General features: G+C 42.3%; 1 protein-coding gene across 1 annotated transcript in view; it reads right to left on the bottom strand.

Annotated features, from left to right (window-relative positions):
* The window catches only part of RHBDD1 (rhomboid domain containing 1), an 88,588-nt gene extending 67,586 nt beyond the window's left edge, over window positions 1-21,002 (bottom strand). Inside the window, exons 1-4 of the mRNA XM_065411000.1 lie at window positions 20,937-21,002; window positions 20,200-20,718; window positions 19,134-19,266; window positions 1,029-1,117 (exon numbers count right to left, since the gene is read on the bottom strand). Coding sequence (XP_065267072.1) covers window positions 1,029-1,117; window positions 19,134-19,266; window positions 20,200-20,632 — 655 coding nt within the window. The 5' untranslated portion in view covers window positions 20,633-20,718; window positions 20,937-21,002. The remainder of the gene's footprint in view (window positions 1-1,028; window positions 1,118-19,133; window positions 19,267-20,199; window positions 20,719-20,936) is intronic.
* Between the last annotated feature and the right edge of the window lie 2,879 nt (window positions 21,003-23,881).

Genomic DNA, 23,881 nt, shown 5'->3' with positions numbered 1-23,881 from the left:
AAAAGTCCTATATATCTGGAACTTACGGAGGCTTCATCACCAAACCCTGCATGCACTTCAAGCATTGACAGCAAGTAGGATAAATCTTCAGGCTAGTGACCTACTGGATTATTTGTTAAGGATTTATTTTACTATTTAAAAATAGAGCTAAAACAAATCATTTAATATAACAGCTTCAGTGAAAAGTAGAAAGAGAACAGATTTCTGAACTGATAAGGTAGTCTCATTATACATTAGCTATATTCACATTTAACAAGGTATCATGAATAAATATATTACATTAGTCAACCTTATTGTAAATAAGCTACGTATCCATATTTATTATTATTTTTAGTTTATACAAATATTTATTGTGAAAAGCTTTTGTTATGCTGAGAACATCAGCTACTATAGAAAATTCAAAGCATTACTTTTGACTATTTACATTTTTGAATGAACATATAAAACACACTATGTCATCAGGCCCAGCCCTGCAAACTTTCAGTAATGTGACCCTTGTATTTTTACCTGATTGAAACAGTGAAGTCAGTGGGACTACTCACATAAGGAGTTGCAGGACTGGGCCCATGGTTTGTATTTCTAAATACACAGATGTGCAGTATTTGCATTTTCCCCCCATTTAACCAGCACCATGTGTAAACCTGTAGTAATACAATACCAAAATCAACAATATTGGAAATTCTTTAGACAACTGTCTAAACGCCAAAAGCTCACTTTCAAAATGTGGGTACTTCCAATATAATGTATACAGGTAATAAAAAGATAGAAATGTATCATACTCAGCATAATATAACAACATGATATTTCTCTGGGTTTACTACACTTCATTTAAAATGAAGGTTTTTAAATGGCATTTTAATTTTACCCCTGATTTTTTTTTTAATAATTTATTGTCTTAGGAAGTACAAACATTTGAAAAATATTTGATCCTGTTTTTGGCTCTAATTATTTCTAATAACCCAAATCTTAAATTTAATATTGAGCTAGACTGTTAACTTCTTGTCATGCCAAGAGTGTTCACTATGTACCTGCAGTTGCTTTCATGAGCATCTTCAGAGGCCCCAGCGTATACATCAATCCAACAAGAATACCTGCCAGATGCCCAGCAAAAGAAGTCCTAGGAGGAAAAGAATCATTTATGAGAGTTTGTATGCCTGACGATTAGATATATTCTGTATTCCCATTATTCCAATGTATGTCACTTGGTCACAGTTTGCAGTCTTTGTTCCATATGTCTTTTATTCTGTGCAGTTTAATACATCTCAAAGAACAACATTTTCCTTTTTTGACCGCTGAAATGAGTAACAACCACAATATGTTTTAAAGGAACACCTCTGACCAAATGAGGAGCTAAAAGTGGCTGATATATTACAAGAATCAATATGCCTCAAACAAAATAAGAAGAGTTGGACAAATTGTATAAATTTCATTCAGCTTTAGTTTGTTTCTGTTGTACAAAAAGCATCATCTAAAATTAGTCCTCTTTTTAGCTCTTGAAATTCCTGATTCAGCATTACACTGCTTCTGTTTTACATCAGTGGAACTCTACTGAAATCAGTGAAGCTACAAAGACATAAAACTGGAGTAAAGCCATGGTAAATCAGGTCATTGTAAGAGGTAAATTACCACACTGTGTTTATAAAATAATTCAGAACTACTGCACATTTTAAAATATTAAATATATATGTAATGAGTAGCACTATAATTGCAACAATAGCTTTTGTAAGTAAGCAGATCTGGCTTTGTTTCTAAACAAGAGCTTTATATAACTAATATTTTTAATTTTGGTGATGGTTTGGATAATGAGGTTCTCTTTCCCATGAACTCACTATAAACTCTGGCTAGCGGTGCAAGGCTTCTTTAAAACTGTATGTGGGAAAAATCTGGTCCTACTCTTTAGTTTTCTAAGACCCTCCAGTCTGACCCCCGCCCAAAATCTCATTATGTAGTAGTACTAAGTAATAAGTAGTACTGCAGAAAAAGATCTAGGGCAGTGGTCCCCAGACATTCTTCTGTCATGCCCCCCTTTACCCGTAATGGAATCTATCCGTGCCCCTCACCCCCAGGAGCTGCAGTCGGGAGATGGGGCCATGGCCAAGAGTGGAGCCGGGCCCAGGAGCAGAGCAACAGTTGGGGCCCAGGAGTAGAGGCACGATTGGGGCCAGGAGCCGAAGCTGCGGCTGGGAGCAAGGCTGTGGCTGGGGCCCAAGGCCGGGAGCCAAGCTGGGCCTGGGGGTGGGGCCAGAGCAGAGCTGGGGGCAGAGCAGGGCTATGTGGTGCTTCCTCCCTGCCCCCTACTGGGGTTGGCTCAGGCCCCACTGCACCCCCCGAACATTCCTCCGCACCCCGCCAGGGGGGTGTATCCCATAGTTTGGAGATTATTAGGGGGTTATTAAAGTGGATCAGAAGTTGCATATAAGCCAATGATGTGATGCAGTTGTGAAAAAGGCTAATATTCTGGGTGTATTAACAGGAATATTGTATGCAATTCACAAGAGGTAATTGTTGCACCGTACTGAGCACTGGGGAGGCCTCAGCTGAGTACTGTGTCCAGTTTTCGGCAACATACTTTAAGATGTGGACAAACAGAAAAGAGTCCAGAGGAACAACTAAAATGATAAAAGGTTTAGAAAACCTGAACTCTGAGGAAAGGTTAAAAGAACTAGGCAAGTTTAGCCTTGAGAAAAGAAGACTAGGGGGAAAAGAGTAAGGAACTTGAGAAAAGTCTTCAATTATTTTAACGTCTATTATAAAGAAGATAGTAATCAATTGCTCTCAGTATCCACTCAAGGCAGGACAAGTAGTAATGGGCTAAATCTGCAGTAAGGGTGATTTAGGTTAGATATTAGAAAAAGCCTTCTAACTCTAAGGATAATTAAATACTTGAATAGGTTACCAAGGGAGGTTGTATAATCCCCGTCATTGGAGGTTTTTAAGAACAGGTTGGACACTTGCCAGGGATGGTCTAGATTTACTTGGTCCTGCCTTAGCACGAGGGTAATGGGCTAAAGGGCCTCTTGAGTTCCCTGCTAGCTCTATTTCTATGATTCTTTGCCTGTGGTTTTTCCTAGCAAGTACTGATTTGTTAAGTAATTTGAATAAGGAATTTTTCTTCAGGAAATCCCTAAATTCCTGTCAAGACTCTAGTGCAAATGGTTTGAGTTGAGTAATGCTTGTTATAAACTTTAATATAGTGTTTTTTAGCTTTCGGAGCTATTGTTCTGAAGAGTTCTTCCTGAAGTGAAGGTACTAAAGCCCTGATTCAGTGCTGGTCTACTTCCAGTTAATATATGAAGGAGAATGCGCCACTGTAAAGACTGCGAACAAAGAGGGCACACAATGCCAAAATGGTCATTCTACAATTTATTCACCTAGATCTCTGTCAAAGAATTTTTCCAAATGCTATAAAAATCTGAGGTGAACAACTCTGCCACTAACAAGATCTAGTTTTGGCTATTACACCCACATGGAGGCATAGTTAGGTTACAGCATTAAGATTTAAAAAAAAGTTGAAGTGTGAAAAAGAAAAACTTGTTTTAGCTTGTCACAACTTACAGCTGGTATCCAACGTATTGAAGGATAAGACAGACCAGTTCCCAAAGATAAATGAAACCCTGGATTTTGCTAGTGGTCCTTCTGCTTATGTGAAAACAGGAGACCTGAAGTTTTTGTAGACTGAGCTCCCCCCTTGGGAACCTCTATCCCCCAACCCTTTTGCAGGGGAGGTAGGAAGGATTCAGAAGCAAGCTGAGTCATAGGGGTGAGCCAAAGCGGGATGACTCCATGTTACTGGTTCTGTGTTGGGAGTCCTGAACACGATTCTGGACCCAGTTAAATGCCTGGTATGAGAGAGCAGGAAGTGGGGTGCCATGCACCCCTCCCAGTGTTAAATAAAGTTGCGACCTGCTGCTTAAATTCATTCTATGTATCTGCTATTCATTCACCTGCATGTATTGATCAACTACATTGGCATTTACAGCAATTGGGTCAGGACTTCCAGTGTAAGTTGCTTTTCTATAGGTTTAAAGCTCTATAAGTACTCCCACCAGGCTGGAATTTGACTTAAAATTTTTTGGCATCCAAGTAATTTTAACACACATCCTAAAGACATAATTTAATACCTGCACATGAAAAACCTTTCATAACTTATAGTAAGATCATCCTGTCTGAAGATTTTTAATTACAAGGAATCACTTAACAGTGAGAGTATGAAATCTCTACTTCTTTATTGTTTTGCTTTTATGGTCCCTACGGTCCCTACTTCTCTCTTGTTTATCTGTATAGTTTCTGTCTGTTACATAACTAATTTTGCAAGATGTAAGTCACCTAAGGTGGTGGCAGGGCTTTGGAGCTGTGCTCCGGCTCCAGGCAAAAACCTGCAGCTCCACTGCTCCGGAGCTGCTCCACGCTCCAGCTCCGGGCTCCGCTCCAAAGCCCTGGGTGAGATAGGATTGGGTAAAGGATTATTTTGAAATATATTAGGATATAATCAAAGAATTATTTTGTAATACTTCAGTAAAATGATTGGTTAAGGTATAGCTAAGCAGGACTCAAATTTCACTATATCAACCGAGGTCCAAAAGGAAGTTCTTTGGAATCAACTCCAGGACACAGCCCCAAGATCAGAACTGCCAGATTTCAACATCCTGTCTACTATATCGTGCAGAAACTGGAGTCCCCGGACGACCTGATTCTGACTGGCCAGCAGGAAAAGTTCGTCTGCCTTATTGGGAGTGGTGAGCATTGTATGCTTAGTGTGTGCATTCTGTTTTGATGATTGTTAATAGACATAGGTTAGGGATTTCACTGTGTAAGGATCTTTCACTGGTGAAAGACCCTGCAAACCTGCAGAGGGTAAGGGTTACGCCTTGAGCCTTAGGGTATGTCTACACTTGCAGAGTTTTTGCACTGCAAGTTTCACCAGTGATAGGGAACCGGTGAAAGAAAAGCACTGGTTTGTGTACTCACTTAATTTCTCAGGCGTCAGAGAGTGTTTACACTAGCAGCACTTCCATCGCCGATGAGAGCAGCGCTGTAAGGCAGCTATCCCACAGTGCAGCTCTCTCGATAGGTCTGGTGGGAAGGGGAGGGTGAGCGCAAGGCATTCTGGGTCCCTGCTCAGTGCCCTGTGCTGCACTGCTTCATGTCCCAGCAGCCCCATTACTTCCTTGTTTCTTTCACGGCATTTTTTTTTTTTAAAAACCCTGCTGTCTGGCTGCTTTCCCTGCCATATCTACGAGCAATGGGAAAGGGAGTTTCAAACTTCCCAGGGCTTACAGGAGGAGGGGCGGACGTCCGTTTACCTAGCATCAGAGCAGCGGAAATGCTGGCCAGAGTGACACTTTTGGAACTGTGGAATATCCTTCAGAGGCCAAAAAGTGTTTACACTGGTAGAATGTGTCTTCACTTTCACAACAGCGCAAAAAGAACAGCGGTAAGAGCTGTATGCCTCTTGTAAAGGTGGTTTTCTTTTTGCGGTGAAACTTCTGAGTTTCACTGCAAAAAGTCATTAACAAGTGTAGATGCTCCTATGGTTTTAAAGGGACATATTGCGCTTTAAATGACAAGTGTAGACATAGCCTTAGGAACAGGGTAAAGGTGGTTGCCCTAGAGTGTGAGGTTACGCACTGAGCCCTAGGAACTGGGTAAAGGTGGATGCCCCTAGAGTGTGCAGGTAACAAAAATGATTAAGAACATTACAGGAAAGCAAATGAAATCCAAATGATTTGTTTGCATATGAAAAACTTTTAATTTTCCCCACAATTTTATTCTAATTGTATACTAATATAGTACTGGGATCTTCATTTTTTAGTTAGAAATAACTTCTCACCAACATTGCATGATTTATCTTACATTGTTTCAATCCTTCTAACATTTGTAGCTTTAATCATCTGAAATATCGAATGTTAACAGAACAAAAATACTTGTGTCACTGGGTTGCCACCATCTCTTATTAACAGTGTTCTGTAGTTAAAAAAAAAAAAGTGATTGGCGTTATACACATATAAATTATAGGACAGCACATCAGCCAATCATTTAGTCCAGAACTCTTAGCTCAAACCACCATTATTACAGTCTTTTGGAGAAACAGCTTCTTATTTGTTTTCATGTATTTCTTACCATTTGTCTACTGAGAGGCCACATTAGATAAAGTGTGTGTGACGTTGTGCAGTCTACATGGTTTTATAAAAACATGATAATAAGTGAATATAATGTAACTGGGATAGTTTTATAAAAAATTTGATAATAAGTGACTATAATGCAAATGGGATATGCTTTGTGCAAAAGGTCTCTTGTAAGGTATCATTACAAAGCTCATAATCTACTGAGTGTGATCATCCTATTTGTAGAAATGTACCACTCTTGTATCTAAAACTAGAAATATAAAATGTAACTCTGAGGGCCTATTGTAATTATGTAAAGTGTGGGCCATTAATGATGGTTTGGAATCTTGATGACTCCCATTGTCTGCAGATGGCTGTTTACCTGTGAGTCTCCCTGTATATGTGTGTGCTGGCAAGTGAGTAATGAAGTCTTGCAGTGACATGTGATCATGTCACCTGAACTGGAATCCATCTTTAACCTGGTGCTTTTCCAGTGAGGGGAGGGGGTGGAAACCCAGAGAGACAAAGGGTTCCCGCCTTATGCAAAAGATATATAAAGGGGTGGAAGAGAACAGAGAGAGAGAGGAGCCATCATGGAGAATCCCCTAGATAACACCTAAGCTGGAACAAAAGCTGTACCAGGGGAAAGAATGGTGCCCAGGCCTGGAAGGTGTCCAGTCTGAGAAAAACTTACTGAAGCATCTCTGAGGGTGAGATTATCTGTATTTAGTTTGATTAGGCATAGATTTGCGCATTTTATTTTATTTTGCTTGTGACTTACTTTGTTCTGTCTGTTACTACTTTGAACCACTTAAATCCTACTGTCTGTATTTAATAAAATCACTTTTTATTTAGTAATTTACTCAGAGTATGTATTAATACCTGGGGGAGCAAACAACTGTGCATATCTCTCTATCAGTGTTATAGAGGGCGAACAATTTATGAGTTTGCCCTGCATAAACTTTATGCAGGGTAAAACGGATTTATCTGGGTTTAGACCCCATTGGGAGTTGGGCATCTGAGTGCTAAAGACAAGCACACTCCTGTGAGCTGGTTTCTGGTAAACTTGCAGCTTTGGGACTAGTGATTCAGACCCTGAGTCTTTGTTAGAGCAGACTGGAGTGTCTGGCTCAGCAAGACAGGGTGCTGGAATCCTGAGCTGGCAGGGAAAACAGAAGCCGGGGTAGTCTTGGTACATTGGGTGGCAGCTCCCAAGGGGGTTTCTGTGATCCAACCCGTCACAGTGTGCTCTTTATATTAAAAAAAAAAAAAAAAAAAAAAGCAGCTTTAGGAAACTGACATACTGTAAGCTACCACTTTCTTTAGATAAAGTGATGAATTTCTCAAAACAATAAGTGCTAGCTCAACTAAATCGATGGCACGTACAGCCAAATACACAAGCCGATTTATGTTTTTCATTGCTAAATTAAAACATGCTTAGCAAGTAGGCCCTATAGCTAATTTAAGAATTCAAACTATTTGAATGCAAATCAGACCACATTAAATCATCACACAAGGAGGAATCAACTACTGATTTAGAGCAGCACTGCACAGAAAAACACTATTGAGTTTTATTATTATTATTAACAAGCTTTCCCCTTTCAGGTTATTTTGTAATAAATCTGGAATTTTGAATTACCTGGTAAATCTTTACCAGCCAAGTCTGGCAAAGAACAGAAGCCAGGAAACTGGCTCTCACTGGTTAACATCACTTCTCCAGACTCTTATGAAATTAATTTCCTTGTGTAACTGAATGTTAGCAGGTCGGAAGGCACCAAAGAAACTAGACATTCCATGCAGCGTACTGTATCTCTCTAAAACAGAGTTTTTCAAACTGTGGAGTGTGCCCCCCCAAAGGGGAGCGTGGAGCAACATTCGGGGGGCCGAGCAGCAGCGGCAGGCGGCTCGGGCCAGCTCCACATGATGGTGCAGGGAGAGGGTGGTGCAGGGAGAGAGTGCCACCTTCATCCCCTGACTCGCCTCAGCATGCCACCTAGCCTGTGGGTCAGTGTCAATATCTGCCGTGGGTGTGCTGATTTCTACTTCCAGCAGCCTCCGTGCTGAGCGCTGCCTCCGCCCCCAGAGTCCATCGCATGTGCCTTCCCCCACCCTGAAAACCCAAGGCAGGAGGGGCAGAGGGGTAGGTATTGGCCCTGCCCTAGCGGTGCAGCCTGGCTGCAAGGTAGAAGCAGCCTGCTGCTGAGGAAGCCTTGGCTGTGCCATTGGTAAGTATCTGTGTATTTGAAACTTACAAGTGTGGGCAATGTAAAGTTGTTACGGTCTCTGTTAGATTTATGAGTAGGCTATCAAGCATACTTTTTTGCATGTCTCTATTTTTGTCTGGGTTGTGGGGGCGCTACCAAAAATCGTAACTCAAAGAGGGGGGAGAAGGAGGGTCAGCTCAAAACGTTTGCAAACTGCTGCTCTAAAGAGTAATTTTTTTTTATTTAAAAACAATCCAATGATTCCCTGTTCCCTCATTTCAGTCAGAAACAATTTCAGCAGTGATTACACCAACCTTTCTAAGAAACATTGATATATTTCAGGCAAGTACCAGAAGCCTCAAACCTGAAAGCTCAAATCTGAGAGTGAGGACCCATATAATAAGTCAGTGCACAACCCCACCAAAGTCAACAGGACTGGGCACAGAAGTGGGCAAAGGAGTCCACCCAGGAACAGCTTGTAGGATCAGGTCTGAATTAGTCCTGCAGATTTTCATGACAACCAATTTGCAAAAAACCATTTGAAATTCACTCATGACAACCAATATAACACATAGAGCCCACATGAGACCAGAGGCACTTCTGGCTTTACATACCTGAAGGCCGCCCATGTGACACCAGGCTGGAAGTTGCCATCCCCATGGATGTTGGGTGGGGTTTTATTTAAGAGTTTTGGCACAGAAAGATAATTTTTGTTATGATTTTCAAACTTGACCAAAGATTCCAGGTGCCTTAGTTTTCTAGAAAGGGCTGAATATGCCTCCTGAAACACCCTTTTAGGTGCCAAGTTGAACACCCAAATATTCAGGTACACAAAATTGTTAGTTCTGAAAATCTTGACCTGTGTAATTTTATCAATAGGCATATGTACAATAGTTGAGGAAGGCAACAGTTTGTTTAAAAAATGCTGTTAGGCTATGTATAACACTGAAAACAAAGCACACAACTTGGTAGTAGTAGTAGTAGTTGTGGATAGACGTATTGACATAAAATGCATATAGACAAAGACGTGATGTGTGTTTTATCCCTTCCCCCACCCCCACTGACAAGGTTTGTTTTACTAGATTATAAGTACTTCAGGGCACAAAGTGTATCATATATATGTATACAGCACCTTGCACAACTACTTATTTGTTTTGTGATGGCACACAGAGGCTTCAGGAATGACTGGGGGTCCCCAGTAAGAGCTGATGCACTACCAATAAATTATTAATAATAAATAAATAAATATGAAGCAGTGTAAAATGGTAATCAACTAAATACTTCAGCAGAATGTTAGAAAGCTCCAACTATCATAAACTGTCGCATTTAGATTGTTAAAATGAACAAGTAGGAAGAAAATATTTATATTATAAATGTTTAATCGATTAGTACCAAGCAACATGCTGATAATATTATCTCAGTACATTTCTAGATTTAGGAAACTACATGGCCCTAATGATTTACTATATGCAGGAACAGTGACACTAATGTCACTACAATAAAAAGGGGAAGTGCTACTTTTTAGAATAATTTTTAGAGAAGGTGCTGGGGTGAATAGCAGCACAGACAACTATTTCCCCTCTAATGAGAAGTCAGACAAAAGATTAGCTTCTCACCAATAAACTGTGTTGCTTGAACTGCGCCACAGTTAACCTGCATATCTCAATCGCACTCTTGAAATTCCCAGTTGCAGGATCAATTACAATAGGTTACTTTTTTTAACGTGCCCACAACCAATTCAAGCAAAGAAAAGGAGATACTCTATCCATGTATCTCCTGAGTCAATTTATATTGCTGTTACAGCTTTCATTGGCATGACATTACTGTGAAGACACATATTAATAGTACTGCAGGCAAGAGAAAGGTGGGGAAAATGTACTGAAAGTAACAGAAATGTTTGCCATGCAAGAATAAGTTGGCTCATTGATTTAGCAGCTCTCAAAGATGAAGCTATAAACTAAAACGTGAAGGAGACTGAAAGTTTCTTAGCATCAACAACTCAAGTCATAAGTCAATAACCATAACCACTATTAACATGGCAAAGCTGTAAGACAGCTCTCATCAATAAAGCAGTATTTAAATACAAGTGATATTAACAATGTGGCTCCCAAAACTCAACTAGTGAGCAAAAAATACAAAGCTTTTAATCAGACTACACAGTAATATAGCAAAATACCAAAATCTCATGACATAAATCTTTTAATTTACAGCTGTACAAAATGCTGACAATGATACCTGAAACTACACAAAACTCTCCTGGTTTCATGAAAAACTCAAAATTCAAATCAGGTTTGACAAATTATTCTTCAATATTTGCAAAATTAAGCCCAGTTTTGAGCAAACCTGGAATGGTTTATGGCTTTACATGAAAAATTGGAATTCTCAGTTGTGTGTGTTGCCAAACTAAAAAAGTAATACTGCATTGGCAGTTCTGACTGGGTTTTGTTTTCAGATTTTAGCTGTCTTTGAAACCACATAGAATGAAACCAAAGAAAATGTTCATATGGTTCTCTAAGAAGCGAAACAACCAAGGTTTCTTTGTTTGTTTGTGTGTCTTTTGTTTTTTTACAATTCTATTAAGTCTTACCACACTACAGGATTGACCCATCATAAAATACCCTTATTTTTCAACAAATAATACACTGAAGACTTCACTATAAATCTCTGACATTTGGTTGTGTGTTTAAGAAGCTGACTGAAGTCTCTGTACCTAAATAATAATCTGCTAGCATGCACCTGCTCTTCAAAACTGGGATAGTTCTCATGTCTTTCCCTTTGTGCACGTTAGAGGTGCCCAGTGAGAGTCTGGTATTACTGAAAGTGGGCAGAACTGTCTTAAATCCATTTTAATTCAACTATGTTGATTAATAACAGGCAGATATGAAGGGAAAACTTTGAACATACGTTAATGGTGACCTGAGCAGAAAAATCTTCCTTTTCAGCATCAGCCATGCACCACATTAAATATGAGAAATGTATTACATTTTGTGGTATATGCCATCTTACAAATCTGGAAAAATTTACCAGACACCTTGTGATGCTGTATGATTGAAATATGACCATTTATATCATTGATATTCCCACTGTTCTACAATTGCAACAACTCTTGTACAAAGGCTATCATGTAAGGTGTCCATGGAAAAGTTATGATTTGCTAAATACGATTATCTTGTTTAAATCCATGTATCATCACTGTATCTGAAGTTATAAATATTGGCTATGTTTCTGTATCTCAAATGTGTTTGTTCCTGGGGTAACACCCACAAGGTAGTTAACATCCAGTCTAGCCAGCCCATTATGAATGAACTATTCAAGCTTGATGGCCATTAAGGACACTCCACTCTAACAATGGGCCATAGAAGAAACATCTCTCCCAGTAAGCCTTCCTCCTATGGATGCCTCAACCAGAATATGGGTAATGGCTACCTCTGGGAGTCATCAAAGCATGTAAGGACATGTGATATGCCCATGTGATCCCAGATTCCATCCTCAAAAAGATGCAGAGTTCCACTTTCTTTGTCTCTCTCCCCCAAGTAGCTAGTGAAAGGGAGAGCATTTCTCCAGCTACACCATCCTGAAAGGGGCAGAGGTTGGAAAGAGTCTACACGTGCTATGATGGGGTGTCCAGTATGGGATTTGTACAACAAGAGGGTTAAGGATCTGCTCTGGGCTCAGGCAGCTCCGCCCTGCCACTCCTGCATGCACAGACTGAAGGAGGAACTTAAAAGGGGAGCAGAGGAGCTCTCTTGTTGGCAGACCAGGGACGAGAACAGATCTTCAGCCCTGAGCTCCTGAGGAAAGGGCTGACTGAAGGCAAGAGCTTCCTAGACAACCATTGCCTGAAGGCCCCTCCCTGAACGAAGGAAGGACCAGATTCTGATGCATCCTGAGAGGGAATTATTCCCCTCTGTTTCTTATTACCTCAGTTTATTTGCATTAATTCCCCTTGCTTTTTGTTCATGGATTGCCCCAGAAGGGGAGAGACTTGAAAGCGACCTGGCCACAGGGCCAAGTAACAGGAAAAGGCAGGACACTGCAGAGGCAGAGAAGCCATTGGCAGGAGACACCCAGCAGGGAGGGAGCAGCCACTCCCGGCCACAAGGAGTCAGTGGTGAATCCCATCACACTGCCCTCAACAACTTCCTCGCTGCTGAAAACCGAGGTTCCCACTCTCTTCCTCATTCCTCCTCTCTCACCCTCCAAGTATTTTTGGGATCATCCATCTTCCTTCCTTCAGACCCTGTTACTTAATTGAGAAGCAGTGTGAAACTGAGTAGAGCACCCAGCCCCGAACCCATACATTTTTCCTCTACCAGTCTGGCAAAAGTTGGGGTTTATTTCAGAGGGAGTAACATTATCTCTTATTATCTTCTCCTGGTAAGAAGCTCAGGTTAAGGGCTCATGTGGCTTTGTAGATAAATAATCTTGGCTATCATTGACCATAACTGTTTTTGAAGAGGATAGGATAATTCTTCTGTAAGTGTGCTCATTGCTCTCTGCAAATTTCAAAATGGCAAATCTTTCAAGGATCTTTCCACCCCAAGGATCCTTATGTAAGGCCTTCATCTCCTTTTTTTTAAAATCAAACCCAGTGTCTGCAGTTTTCTAGTAACAGAATGAAATGGAAGAGTGGAGGTGAGCAAGCAGGATAGGTGTCAATTTGAATAAGACAAAAAAGTAATGCTGATAAAAACTGCACTCCCCTTCTGCCTCTCAAAGTGTGTTGTCCATCCTTCCCAATAGTCTGCAATCTGAGTGTTATTTCTGGATCCATCACTCCTCGATTCTCAGGTGATGCTGTGGCATACGGTCAGGGCCGGCTCTAGAATTTTTGCCGCCCAAAGCAAAAACAATTTTGGCCGCCCCCCCCCCCCGTGTTTTAATTACCCCACCCCCGGCCCTGCCTCAACTCCGCCCCTTCCCCAAATCCCCAGCCCTGCCTCCTCCCCCCAGGCTCTCAAGCCTGGGAGGGAGGGAGGGGGAGCAGCAGCGCGCGAAACAACTGTTTCGCGCACCGCGGACGCTCGGGATCTCCCCCTCCCTCCCAGGTTTGAGAGCCTGGGAGGGAGGGCGAGTAGCGGTGCGCGAGCGGCAGCGGAGGTGAGCTAGGGCGTCCGGGGCACATTTTTAGGGGCGGCATTCTGGCGCCAGCCATGCCGCCCCTAAAAATGTGCTGCCCCAAGCACCAGCTTGTTTTGCTGGTGCCTAGAGCCGGCCCTGCATACGGTCCCTTTTTCATCTATATCAGGCCTAATTTGAGTCCATGTTTTTCTGAGATGGACCTTGCTCCAGTGATCTAAACCTTTGTAGCTTCAAGACTAGATTACTGAAATGCATTCTAACCAAGACTACTGTTGAATCAGACTCAAACTTCAGCTACTACAAAACGTCTTGAGAGCGGAAGGCCATTTTGACTCCATAATACCAGTGCTTTGAGATCCACACTGGTTATCCGTTCATTTGACTACAACTGGAGATGTTAGTTATAATGTAAAATCTCTAAGTGGCCTTGGAGGACATGATTACCTGTGAGATCATCCCATTTTCCACGTCTCACAATAGGAGTCAAGGGCTGCTGAGTTCTGGTTTTTAATTTTCACAATCAGTGGCAATGTTATTAGATGTCCAAATTTCTTGAACCTGCCTCCATTGGAAATTCTTCATATTCCAAGATGGACAAGCTTCAGGAGACAATGTAAGAGCTATTTGTCTGGACAGGCTTTCGACTGATGTTTTATAAAAGGAAACTGAGAACAGTTGTTAATATGCAAGGGGCTTCATTATGTTCTATTGATTTGTAATTAAATGCAAAACTTGCAGATTCTTTGGATTGGGCATTAATGTAAACTGACATACACACAACATTTTTGACAAACTGAAAAATGGATTTATATTCATTAATTTGAATATGATTTCTAATTAATCAGGAAAGTTTCTCCGATTCATCATCATTTCCATGATGATAATGGGCAGACTCCGCCATGGGCTTACAGTCTGCTACAACTTGGCAATCGGCCCCACATGCCAGACAATATCATATACAGCTGACAGATCCACAAGAATAGCACCAACTTTCTTGCCCTTCTTGAAGCCATCTTCAATGTCTTGTGTTAGGCGAATAATTTGAACTCGGGTTGTCTGAACACAGCCTGAAAAAGGGCACTTGTGGTTCAATAACCTCGCTGATGTGCATCAGAATCAGGCTCTCCATAAGCTTATATGTGACACAAATGAGAGTTATGTTGCTGATTATTCCCTCTTAGCCTTCGTCCGGTTAATCGTGGAAATAATGAACTGCAGTTTCATCTCGCAAGCTGGAGACAAAGTCAGCCAGCTTAGGCATCTCCATAGCAGACTCCCAGAAGTATCTGTTCTGGCTCCTCTCCTTTTCAACATATATAATTACAATCTACCAACAACTAAAGCCAATAAATACATGTACACAGATGACATCTGTCTTGCGGATGTTGGTAATTATCTATAGCATATAGATGGGTAACTCGCCCAGGACATTAATTCTCTGGCTGTTTACCTTTGTCAGTGGAGTCTTAGATTAAGTGAGTGAGTCTAAGATGATAGCCACAACCTTCCATCTGAACAATCACCTGGCCAATCAACTCCTTACCGCCTATGTTGAGGATAGTCCACCCCATTTCCAGCCAGTTGCCACTTATTTAGGAGTCAATCTGGACCACAGTCTAACACACCAATCTCATCTGGGACACAAAGAAAAAGATCACCTCCCATACTGCCTAAACCTAGGAACCTCCTGGGAAGTAGAGGCAAATGTTCTACAAAGCTCAGTCCTGGTGCTGATATTCACTCCAGCAAAATATTTTGCAGCAGTTTGGGGCAGAAGTAGACATACGAGTCTTGTTTATTCAGAGCAGAACACAACCACCCATATCATTAGTGGTTGTGTTAGCCACACATTAACATTAACTTCATGTGTGTTGGCTCATATAGCTCCCTAAAAGTTAAGACAAGATAACATCACTGTAGTGAGTCGGTGTGGCTCCCCTCCTGTCCTGAAGAGGGAGCCCCGGCGCAAACACCCAAGTGGGCGGAGCCACCGCCGCCTGTCCCCGCCCCCCGGAAGTCACGGGGCGGGACAGGAAGTATAAAGGCCGGCAGCCAGAGCTCAGTCAGGCGCCGGCCACCGCAGGGAGCAGACGTGCGGTCGGGAGCTCCCCGCCAGGATACCTCGGAGGCCCGAGGTGGATGCCCTAGCTGGCCGGAGCTGCCCCGAGCTCATTACGAGGAGGAGCCGCCGGAGCCTGTCCACTCCCGTCGCTGGGAGGCGCCCGTGGAACTCCCACACAGCAACCCTGAAGGGGAGGCCCCGCCAGAACCCTTGCAGCCCTGCTGTTATCCAGAGGAGCCGCCCGAGGGCCAGTGGCCGGATTTCCCTACGGAGCTACCGGATCTGCCACCAAGCCCCGGCCGAGAGGAGGCTCCACTGATGGACTGGACCGCACCCGGTGCCACAGACGAGGTAGGCCCCGAGGGGGATAATGGAAGTAGCCCGGGGGTAGCCGACCCCAGTCAGGCTACAGAGGCCTGTGAGCCCATGGCAGTGTGTTTCGGTCAGGATACCCCACGGACCGGCAGCGACACTACTCGCTGCTAGGGCCCCGGGCTGGGACACAGTGGAGTGGGTGGGCCTGTGTCCCCCCCTGCCACCCCTACACACGGGTGGCAGGCTTCCCCCTCACCCCACGATCAGGTAGGAACCTGAGCCCCTTACCTGCCGGGGCTAATTGCCTGTTTGTGCTCCGCCCTGAACCAGGGCCGGAGGTCCTAAACTGCCTGCCTGCTCAGTCCCTGCCCCAGAGGGCCTGAGCTACTACACTGCTTGCCTGCTCAGCCCCTGCTCCAGAGGGCCTGAGCTAAATTGACTGTTTGTGCTCCGCCCTGACCCAGGGCCAGAGCTAATCGACTACTTGTGTGCTCAGCCCCTGCTGCAAAGGGCCTGAGCTTATTGACTGCTTGTGCTCAGCCCCTGCTACAGAAGGCCTGAGCTAATTAACTGTTGTGCTCAGCCCCTGCATCCAAGGGCCTGAGCTTATTAACTGTTTGCGCTCAGCCCCTGCGTCCAAGGGCCTGAGCTTATTGACTGTTTGTGCTCAGCCCCTGCTACAGGAGGGCCTGAGCTAATTAACAGTCCGTGCTCAGCCCCTGTATCAGAGGGCCTGAGCTAAGTGACTGTTTGCCTGCCCAGCCCCTGCTCCAGAGGACCTGGGCCCCCAAACTACTTGCTCGCCCAACCCTGCGCCAGAGGGCCTGGGTTCTTTGACTGTGGTTTACTCAGCCCCCTGGACCAGGGGGCCTGAGTCCTAAGCTAACTGACTGTTTGATTCGTGAAGTAGGGAGCCGGTGTGGCTCCCCTCCTGTCCTGAAGGGTCGAGCCCCGGCGCAAACCCTTTTACAATCACCCTAAAACAGCATGGAGGGCTATGACAGATGAAAGCAATGTGCTGCACACAAGGCTGAAAATAATTCCAATATGTGCAAATAAGCAATGCATACTTCCACAAGAAGATCTGCCTGCCTCTAGGAGAAAACACCTACACCTGCAGTGACTACGACTGATTTCACAACATCCTTTTGCAATAGCCATTCATCACTCATGTCTAACGCTGACAAAGCTCAGCTGAACAATGGTATATCAGAGCCAACAGCTGTGAGACAGGCATGCTGACTAATTTCAGAAGGCCTTCTATAGATCCAATGGTTTGCGATCTGGGATGCAGATCCTAGACTAGGCTTAACAATCTGTGGCCTGGAACAGCCAGAATGGCTGCCACAACACAGAAATTTGGCCTAGTCTAGTCTCCACAATGTGACTACCAAGCAGCAATGTATATGGTCAAAAATGTGGTAGAGGAGCGCACCATTAGAAGACAGAAGGGTGAACTGCAATACATTGCTACCCTCAATGATGCAACAGTTAGATGGGCGAACAATCTAGACATTGACTTGTGATGCATACGAAAGAAGTAGGAAAGTTTTTGCAATAATGTCAAAGAAGTGGTATAGTAGTTTTACAATTTAATTAGCACACAATAACTACATTCACTGACAGTAAAATTGTGCCAGGAGACATCCCATCCATCCACCACCTTAAAAGCATGGAAGAAAGAAATTAAGGGGGGAAATCTGTGCATTCTTTTCCATCTTCATATTGCATATCCCACAGATAATGTTCTAGTGCCCCATAAGACTTTCAATTCCATCTCCACGATACCCAAAAACAATCCGTATCCCAATTTCAAATGTGCACTTTAAAGCAAAACCTTAACAGTGATCTCATATGCTTTTATATCAATTATATCAATAGATTAGCACATATGATTTTCACACATACCATGGATTCAGGAAGTTATTCTGCCTTAACACTTCTGGAGTCACTGCTAAGATTTTGCATTAGAATACAAGTTTGATGAAGATGGTGATTGTGATGATTGACACTATGATTTACATATTATATTTTTAAAGTGGTCTTTTCATGGTGTGAATCACATGCAACCATACCATTCCCCCACACAGATCAGCAGCAAGGTTTGAAACCCCTGACCTTCAAAAGTGCTAAATTAGACCCTTACTATTTGAGCTACAGGAGTAATTGCTAGTCCCTTTCCAGATCAGCCACTGGAGAAGGACTTGACACACATTCAGAGTGGATAACACAACTATTTTTATTATTCAGCAGTAGAATATTGGTAATCAGGAAACTAGATTCTATCCTATACTCAGGGAGAGGAGAGGGAGTAATATAGTGGTTAGAAATAGTACAGTAGTTTAGACACAATGAAATGCAGTATAGTGCAATGATAAGATTTGGGTTGGTCATGTTAGAAAGCTTGACTCTATGCCTGCAATGACTTTGCACAAGCTCTCTGCCAATTTAGTTAAAAATTGTAGGTGGGTGGGGGAATGTTCAGTAGCTCTTCCCTGTCTCCTAGGCAGCCGTCAATAGTAAGGGTTGTACATTGCACAGGAATTTAAACATCACTAAGAGTGGAGATTTAAATTCTCGGTCTCCTCCTTTCCAGCTCAGGGAACTTTTCCTAAACTATAGTACCATTGGATTAGGGAGTGTTTTGTTGTGTCTCTCATGTTTTTAACCACCCCCTGAAACAGGTGATGATGCTCAGAGACTGGTAATAAAATTAAAATTTGGTGGGTTTATCATTTTCCATTATGGTTAAGAAGTTATGAAATACTCTATTACATAACACTGTTGACATATAACCGATTTTCAGGAAATCTGCACAAAAGGAAGAGGAGGAAGATTCTAAACCAAGAGAGGGCTGGGATGGGATGGGTTGGGAGGATTGAGCACAGGGTAGAATGGAGTCATGTGGCCAGTGAGGTTGTGGTTTAATTGGTGTAGGGTTTGGGAGAAAATCGGATAAGAGATAGAAGGGGGAAGAAGAGGGGACTGGCATTAGGAGTGAACTGTTAAAAAGTGACAGATGGATAAATATTTGTTTTTACCTGCCAGGCCCTTTCATGCAATATATCCCAGTTTTTCAAGTGAGTGGGAAAATAAAGAGTGTGTTCCTTCTGTTTCCCAACCAATCTTTGTTCTTTTCAACCAAAACACTTCTCAGTGACCCCCCCTGAGCAAGGTGTCCCATTTTTTTTCCTTTGACAAGCATGATCAACCTACAAGGTGTGGAGGAGAGAGATGCAGATTGCTACCTGCAACTCCACTATTTATTCTGGGTACCAGACATCATTGCTCATGTGTCACAATGTATATATACCTAAATGGATCCAAAAATTTGTATGTGACCTGAGAACGATTTAATGAACTTACCCTGGGGAACATAAATGAATGGCCACAAGCTCCAGCCAACAAGCATATCTGCCGGATACACGAATTCCCATGATGTTGCTGGTCCCTCCTGGGTGATAATGATTGTTAAGGACTTTCAAAGCAAATAATACTCCTAAAAACAAAACAAAAAAAAAACACACCAAAAAAGAAATAGTTGAGTTCAGATGATGTGAAAAACTCAACTGCAAAACAAACAAAAATGGCTGAAAACATCTGGGGTGTTTTGAGGAATCCCTGAAGTTAGGGACAAGTATACTCAGTGAACTGAGAAATGAAACTGGTCAAAAGCCAAAATCAATGATTGGGTCTGATTAGCCAAAGATATTACAGAATGTTAAGTAGCCTGAGCTGGTAGAAAAATCTGAGCAGCATCAAAGGATAGAAAGTGAACCTTTGGTCAGAAAATAAGTAGGAAGGGTTCTAGAAAGAACTGAGACACTGGCTTTTTGAATAAAGAGAGTGGAGTTTTTCCTCCACAGTCAGTATCTTTGAGGACTAATAATCTAAAAGCTAGTGGAGTCTCGGTCTGCCCTGTGCTGAAAGCACAAGACCCCAAGAGTGGCAATCTTAAGATTACAAGTATTCTTAATAAAAACATTTCTACAGTATTTGCTGCTGACTTTGATTTGCACAAACTGTAAACTTAAATATATAATATTAAACAAAAATTACTCACACTACAATAACTGTAATTCGACAAAACATGTTGCCCATATATATCCCACTCTTGGTGTGCACGCACTACATGCATTCAAGTTTAGATTCTTTTGGCCAGCAGTGTACGTTGTGGCTGTACCTCTGTTCTGCGAGTCCTCATGCCTCCACCCAGAAAATCTAACTTCAAGTGCATGCGCACACATGCACCAAGAGTGGAATATATACATATATATGAACAAGCACTCAAAGAAGTAGTGATGCATATTACCTGTTCTAATCCATGTTCATTAGAGAAAATATTTCCATTTTCTATATTATAAAATATTACTATACAGAATCTATAAATGTGCACTTCAATAAATTAGCCTGTACCTCCTGCATGCCTTACCTGAAAAGCCTACAGCACAATTCATTTTGTATGAAGGGTCATTCAGAAGTCCCGCAAGTGCAAATTCCAACACCATGTACACAATGCCAATCAGCACTGAAAATACTGCAATTATATACCCAAACAATACGCTTCCAAGCTTACGTTCCAACTTTATCCCCTTCCAAAGCAAGGAGACCATGTTAAAATATAAATGCCAATCATCTGCATGGTGAACTGGCGAAAGCAGCAAACGCTGCCAGTCTTTCTGGTAATAACATTGGTCTACACTGATACACACTTTCAGCAGTGGTTTCAGAGGTTTCAAAAAAAGAAAAACGTTCAGTGCTAGGGTCCCAAGTGTTACAGGTGGAATGTTTTCAAGCCCAACTTGAAATACTTGAGAAAGTAGCAAGATTAGTCCAACATCTACTCCCCTCCGTCTTCGCTGCATAATCACTTCTTATTCTGAGAAATTATAGGATCGTTCCAATTTCCAGTCTATTATTGGAATCCAGAAATACACAAGTTTAAGAAATTCTGAAAGAAAAATAAATCTATATTAATTGACAAACAATTATTTTATCAATAACTAATCAAACACACAAGGGGCATTTTCAAGCTCATTGGATGTTTTCTAAAAATACATGGAGTATTCACAAATTCGGCAGAATTTTCTCAACTGTAACAGATGCAGACAGCACAGTTAAAGACAAAAATACAATTTACATTAACAAAGTTCAAGCACACAAGTTTACCATAAATACAGGATGATGTTCTGCATCCCTTTGTAAGGTCTGAGTTAAAGGACTTCGCACAGTAGATTCATAAAGGCATGAAAGCGAGAAAGGAACCTGCGAAAACAGCTGCAATTTGCATCTCACAGCCCTATGTAGGGTTGTAGTTGATCTATGCTGTTCATGAATGTGCTAGCCATGTTTCCTCTTCCACTCTGATCTACTCACAACTAACTTGTGACCCCAAACTGTCATGAAGGAGTTGGAAAGTTCCTCTCTATAGTCTCAACATTCTGACATTCCATTTTTAGTTTTCCATGGCCCTAGAGCAGGGGTTCTCAAACTGGGGGTCGGGACCCCTCAGGGGGTCGTGAGGTTATTACATGGGGGGTCGTGAGCTCTCAACCTCCACCACAAACCCCATTTGCCTCCAGCATTTATAATGGTGTTTAATATATTAAAAAGTGTGTTTAATTTATTAGGGGGGTCGCACTCAGAGGCTTGCTGTGTGAAAGGGGTCACCAGTAAAAAAGTTTGAGACCCACTGCCCTAGAGGCAGTCACAGTATTTGATTCTCATTCTATCTGAAATCCTCCCACTATCTTTTCTTCTAAAATTTTACAGATATTCAAGAGACACCAAGAATGGTAATCTAAATGACTATGTCAGGTTGCAATATAAAAAAAAATTCTGCTCATATAGTTAAGTGGTTCCACATAGGAACTTACTTTAAAAACTGAGACTATTAATGTAGTTCTTGGAAAAACTTTGTAGAGTGGTGAAAATACATACTTCATATTTTCCTCAATACCATACTTCTTTAAGATATAGTAGAAATGAGCCGGGGTGAAAGTAACATTCAACACTTACTGGTACGGGGGCCGGCTCTGGCCCCTGGAAGGGGCGGGGCCTCAGACAGAAGGGACGGGGCTGAGGGTCAGCGTCCCCCAGCTAGCCCGTCTGTGCTGCCTGGCCCACACCGCCCGGGGCTCCAGACGCAATTTAAAGGGCCCGGGGCACTGGCCACAGCCCCAGGCCCTTTTAAATTGCCAGCCCCGGGGCAGCTGCTCCTTTTGCCTCTCCCCCACCCCGGCGGCGGCCCAAGGGCACAAAAGGGGCAGTGATGTTAAAGCGCTTTAATGTCGGCTGAGTACGGGCTGGAACCGGCGGCCACTTTTTACCGGTACGCCGTACCAGCTTACTTTCACCCCTGAAATGAGCACAAAAGAAAGAACAGTAGCACAAACAACTAGAAATAAAAATTCCACGTAAGTATACTCAATGGGAGAGATTCTTGCTCCCTCTCTGCCTCATTTATGTCAAGTAAAATGATTTAAGAGATGTGAAGAGGCTCTAAAAGCCCTGGGTGTGGCTGGGGGCAAAGAAGGAGGAGAATTCTTCAAGCATGAGAAACTGAGGAAGACAGTCAGACTGTCCTTTGAGGACTTTTGTAAGCCCTGGTGTATGTGTAGCGCTGCAGAGATTCTGAAAAGCAGAGCAGCCTATAGGCAGGTGGGGACAGGCTGTTACAATTCAGACAACTCCTCACGACTGTCTAAATTACACTGGGGGGGCACCCCAGAATCAAGAGACCACAAGAGTGGTTTAAAGCCATCCTTTTCCCCCCCACTTCCTGGCGTGTGTGTTCTGTCCAGCACCTCTAAGAGATGCAGCACAGAATTTCACCCAATATATGTATTAATCATACAGAACCAGGAACAAAGATCAAATTCATCACAGTCAACCTTATCTTTCAAAATTACACCATGAAATCATTTCCATGCTTTCCAAAGTTCTTATCTTAACGTAACAATACTCAAGACGTTTTCCAGATAAAATCCATTATTTTAGAAAAATTAATATTTATATACGATATAAAAGTAGAGTGGCTTATTTTGGTTTAGCTTAAGTCTGTATTTCACAGTTCTGCATTATTAGAACTGGGAGCCTTAAAAACCATTGCTATTCGGAGGAATTCCAGCTTCCTAATGGGTCCCGGGAGCACTTCCGGGATCGATTTATCGCATCTAGACAAGATGCGATAAATCGATCCCAGAAGATCGATTGCTTACCGCCGGACCCGGAGGTAAGTATAGACGTACCCTTAGTTTCCGAGGAATTTTTCTTTCCCCCTGAAAATACAAGACACAGGAGTGCTCACTTTCACAGCAATATCTCTGGCTAAGAACAAAGATTTCTCTGCTATTGCCGAGAAAAGGAAGCAGAAAAATCATTCCCTTCATTTCAGCACCTGCAAAACAGCAGCTCATTTAGGCCCCAATTCAGAAAAGCATCCCTATTCAGTACAGCACTTAAGCATGTGCCTAGGGGGCTTTCATTAATTTGGGCAATACTTGGGAGCATTGTATTGCAATAAGATGGTTATTTCTCTTTCCTCCACATCTCTTACACTCTGTTTACTCTTTTCCATTAATATTCCCTTTGTATCTTCCTCTCATTTCTAATTTTATACCTTTTTACATCAGCTCTTTATGTCTGGAATAGGTGCCTTCCTTTTGTCAAAGAGCCTTGCGCTCCTCCTTCAAAACAGACTTCTTTCATCAGACTTCACATCCCTAATCTCAATTTCATCATTCTTGCCCATTCATAACAGAACAAAAAAAGAAATACAGAACAGCAACTGATTAAATTACCTGAATTCTCAATACATTTTCCTCTTTACCACAGCATTCCATTTTGCCTACTTTATTCATCCTTGTTTCCTCTGGCTCTCATCACTTCTGATAATGATATTAATCTAAGATCCTTACTATAATTATCACTGTAAGGTCCTTGAATCAGAAATTTTGCCTTTTTATCTTTTTAATTGTTTAACCGGTTCACTTTTTAAATGATATTTACATCCCTAACTACAACAGGGCCCCAATCTTACTGGGACCTCTGAACGCTAGTATAATGTGAATAAATAATAATAATGGTAATGTATCCTCAAAAATGTGTCATCC

The sequence above is a fragment of the Emys orbicularis genome, chromosome 9 (genome assembly GCF_028017835.1).
Source record: "Emys orbicularis isolate rEmyOrb1 chromosome 9, rEmyOrb1.hap1, whole genome shotgun sequence".
In the NCBI taxonomy this organism is placed as follows: Eukaryota; Metazoa; Chordata; order Testudines; family Emydidae; genus Emys; species Emys orbicularis.
The sequence above is the reverse complement of the archived record's forward strand: the minus strand, read 5'-3'. Positions and strand labels throughout refer to the sequence as shown.